At 58.4% G+C, this 4,049-nt stretch overlaps 1 protein-coding gene across 1 annotated transcript; it reads left to right on the plus strand.

The window, feature by feature from the left end:
* Positions 1-396: 396 nt before the first annotated feature.
* On the plus strand, positions 397-3,800 carry SPDYC (speedy/RINGO cell cycle regulator family member C). Its single transcript, XM_064437496.1, has 5 exons — positions 397-703; positions 824-882; positions 986-1,071; positions 1,926-2,097; positions 3,142-3,800. The coding sequence occupies exons 1-5, from the start codon at positions 544-546 to the stop codon at positions 3,400-3,402; spliced, it is 738 nt and encodes a 245-aa protein (XP_064293566.1). The 5' UTR covers positions 397-543; the 3' UTR covers positions 3,403-3,800.
* The last annotated feature ends 249 nt before the right edge of the window (positions 3,801-4,049 follow it).

Raw genomic sequence — 4,049 nt, forward strand, 5'->3', positions numbered from 1 at the left:
TCTAGGGTGCTTGGTCAGTTTTGGGGGGGTTGTCTGGGAGTTTTTGGCGGGGTTTTTGGATTTGAATGGTTGCTCAGTTCTTGGGGGGGGAGTTGGAGTGTTTGAATTAATCCGGTTCTGGGGGGCTCTGGGGCATTTGGGGGAGGCTTTGGGCTTTTTTGAGGTGTTAAAACAAAAAGGTGATAAATTGGCCTGATTTGGGGGTGTTTGGGGGAGTGGGGGGTATTTTGGTCTGTGTTTTTTTGATGGCTTGGGGCTTTTGCAGGGTTGAAGGGTTTGGTTTTGGGGAGCTTTGGGTTGTTTGGTTTTGGGGGTTAAAGGTTAGGTCTTTTGGGGGGGGGTTGGGGTCTTTGGTCAGTTTTGGGGGGGATTAGGGAGGCTGGTCTGTTTTGGGGGAGCTTTGGGCCTTTTGGCGGGTTAAAGAGTTGGTCTGTTTAGGGGCACTTGGGGCTTTTTGGGGGCTCAAAGGCTTGCTCTGGTTTTGGGGGGGCTTTGGGCCTATCCCCACCACCCCCTCTTCCCCAGGACAGCCCCCCCACCTCCATGAAGCCCCCCCACTCATCAGCCCCCCCGGGCAGTGAGACCCCCCCACCCAGCAGCTCCCAGACTTGGGGGACTGGCGAGCAGCCCCCCGACCGCACCGGCATCCCCCAGAGCCTCCAGCTGCACCGCCAGGAGCGAGAAGCCTTCTTCAGCCTGCTGGGTGAGGGTCAGCGGCCGTGGGGCTGCCGAAAGCTATGAGAAAGGAGGGGAAAACTGCCCCAAAACGGGAGGTTTTCTCCCTAAAGTTATTGGTCTGTGAAGCTTTTTTCTCCTCTTCAAGAAGACAATGTGGTGCAGGAATTCTTGTCGACGGATGTGTGCTGCAGGATTTCTGATAAGGTTAGTCTTTCAAAAAACAGTTTTATTATTTTTTCAGAAAACCCACTTTTTTCTTGAATTCCGTTTTTTACTAAATTCACCATTTTTTTCCCTCATTTCCCAGTACCTGCTGGCAATGGCGCTGACGTACTTCAAGCGCGCCGGCCTGCCCACCAGCGAGTACACCCGCATCAACCTCTTCACTGCTCTGTACGTACCGAAGGGGGCGGATCTGGGGGTGCCCCTGGCCCCTAATGAGGTGGGGGGGGTCTGGGGGTGCCCCTGGCCCTGCTGTCAGGTGGGGGGATGCTCTGCAGGCCGCGCTGGCAGGGCAGGTGCTCTGGTGGTGCCCCCAGCCCTGTGGGGGAGGCTCTGGGAATGCTGTTACCCCCAATGAGGTGGGGGGGGGCTCTGGGGGTGCCCCCAGCCCCGCCGGTGAGGCAGGGGGAGGCTCTGGGGGTGCTGTTACCCCCAGTGAGGTGGGGGGTGGCTCTGGGGGTGCCCCTGGCCCCACCGGTGAAGCAGGGGGATGCTCTGGGGGTGCTGTTACCCCCAGTGAGGTGGGGGGACTCTGGGGGTGCCCCTGGCCCTGCTGATGAGGTGGGGGTGCTGTTGGGTCCCTAACAAGTTGGGGGGAGCTCGAAGGGTGCTGTTGGTCCCCTAATTAGATGGGGGGGCTCTGGGGGTCCCCTGGCCCCACTGACAAGGTGGAGGCACTGTAGGGGTGCTGTTGGGTCCCTAACAAGTTGGGGGGGGCTCGAAGGGTGCTGTTGGTCCTCTAATTAGGTGGAGGAGGGTCTGGGGGTGCACTGGCCCCGCTGGTGAGGTTGGGGGGCTCTGGGTGTGCTATTGGCCCACTAATGAGGTGGGGGAGTGTCTCTAATGATGCTGTTGCCCCCCTAACAAAGTCGGGGGGGGGCTCTAAATCTCCCCAAAGGGGGTTGAACCCCAAACCCGAGGTGTCACAGGTATCCCCGCTCCATCTCATCACCCAGCCAGGATAACGGGGAGCGGAATTGCCCCAAACCCCCCCGATTCACCTCATTTCCCCCCACCCCTCGCAGGTACCTGGCGAACGACATGGAGGAGGATGAGGAGGAGCACAAGTACCGCATCTTCCCCTGGGCGCTGGGTCGCCGCTGGCGCCGGCTCCTGCCCCGCTTCCTCCGGCGCCGCGACCGCCTCTGGGCCCGCATGAGTTACCGGGCGGCCGTCAGCCGGCACTGCTGCGAGGAGGTCGGTGCTGCGTGGCCGAAACGCCCCCAAAATCCCTCCATTTCGGCCCCCCCCCCCCCCCCAAAAATCCTTAGGCCCCCCCCACCCCCCTGAAAAAATCCCCCCACCAAAAAAAAAACCACCCCAAACCTGGCAAGAATTGAAAAAGAAACAATTTGAATTTTTTTACTGCGGGTTTGGCATCTGCTGCCGCTTTCCCTGATGGAAAACATCCGTGTTTTCCTGAAAACTGCTTTTTTTTAAACATTAATTAGTAGGGTTTTGGGGTCAGGCAAGTTGCACCCCCTGCGTGGGGGGGGACACACAATGGATGCCCCCCCTCCCCCGGCTGCTGCCAGGTAGTTGTGCCTGTATTTAACACCAGCTCAGCGGTGGAACTGAGATGCTTTTTAGCCCCAAAATGCAGCGGTTTAACCCCAAAACCGCGTGTGTGGTGTTGAACCTCAGAATGTGGGGGTTTAAGCCCCCAGAATTCATGTTTTAAAGCTCCCCCCCTTAATGCTTGGGGGGGTTAAGCCCCAAACCCCCCAAAAAACTGGGGGGGGTGTGTGTTTTTACCCCCCCAAAATGCTGGTGGGGGGGTGTGTGTTTAAGCACACCCCCCCCACCTCACCCCCACCCCCAAAAAAATACGAGAGTGTTTTTTAAAGCCCAAAAATGTGGTGGTTTTTACCCCCAAAAAAGTGCCATGTGGGGGGGGAAATGGGAGTTTAAACCCCTCCCCCAAAACAGTCTCCCCTAAAAAAATGCTGGGAGGTGGGTGTGTTTTAAGCCCCCCCCTCCCCCCAAATACCAGGGGGTGTTTTAAGCCCCCCCAGCCCCCAAAATGCTGGGGGTATGTATTTTTAAGCCCCCCCTAAAACGGTGGGGGTGTTTTTATTCCCCCAAAAAAGGGGTTTGTGGCTTTTAGCTCCCCCAAAAATGCTATGGGGGGGGGTTGAGCCCCCCCCAAAATGTTTCTGGGGGCGGTGTTAGCCCCAAAAGCGCAGGTTTGAACCCCAAAAGCGGCGGGGGGTGTGTCTGACGGGCGGCCCCTCCCGGCAGGTGATGGCGACGGAGCCCCGGCACTGGGCCTGGCTGCGGGAGCGCCCCCCGCACCACAGCGGGGCCACCCGCGCCTACCCCCCGCACCCAGGGGACCCCGCCCGCGCCCCGCCCTGCCCGCGCTGCGCCCGCCCCCCCGCCCCGCCGCCCAGCGAGGAGGAGGAGGAGGAAGGTACCGCCGCGCAGGACCTCTTCATCCTGCGCCCCCGCCGCCCTCCCCGTGCGCCAAAACCCGCTGAACTCACGCAGAATTTGGGCTGAAATCGGGTGAAATTGGGCCCGGGTCATGCCCTGAATGCACTTTTTTTGCCCCTTCCTGTTCAGCTCGCTTGTGGTGAAGCCAAAATTGGGGGGGGTTTAACCCAAAAACTTTCCTCACAGCAGAGCTGAACCGCTCCCTACAGCAAAACTGGGGACTTTTGGTAGTTTTCCCCCCATTTTTGACCCTTTTCCCCATTTTTGTCTCATTTCCCCCTTATTTAAAACTAAAAAATTGCCCAAAATTCCTTGTTTTCTACCCATTGCCTAACACTTTTCCCAATTTTAGCCCCCAAACTCCTCATCCTCCGCAGTGAGGCTGAAGGTTGGGGGGGGGAACACACTGAGACACTCCCTTTTCGTGCCAAAAAAAAGAAAAGGGGAAATTGGGCAAATATGAAGTGCTTAAAAATATGATTTTGTGTGTTTTGTGGGTGGAGGGAAAAATATGTATAAAAATATTTGGGGGGCTGGGTTGGGCCCCCCCAGACGTTGGGGTTCCCCTCAGTCTCCCCCCACCCCCCCCCCGATGTGGGGTGATTTGGGGGGCTGGGTCGGGGCTCCCCTTGATGTGGGGTGATTTGGGGGGCTGGGTCGGGGCTCCCCTCAATGTGGGGTGATTTGGGGGCCTGGGTCAGGGTCCCCTCGAT

Source organism: Phalacrocorax carbo, chromosome 32 (genome assembly GCF_963921805.1).
Source record: "Phalacrocorax carbo chromosome 32, bPhaCar2.1, whole genome shotgun sequence".
Classification (NCBI taxonomy): domain Eukaryota; kingdom Metazoa; phylum Chordata; class Aves; order Suliformes; family Phalacrocoracidae; genus Phalacrocorax; species Phalacrocorax carbo.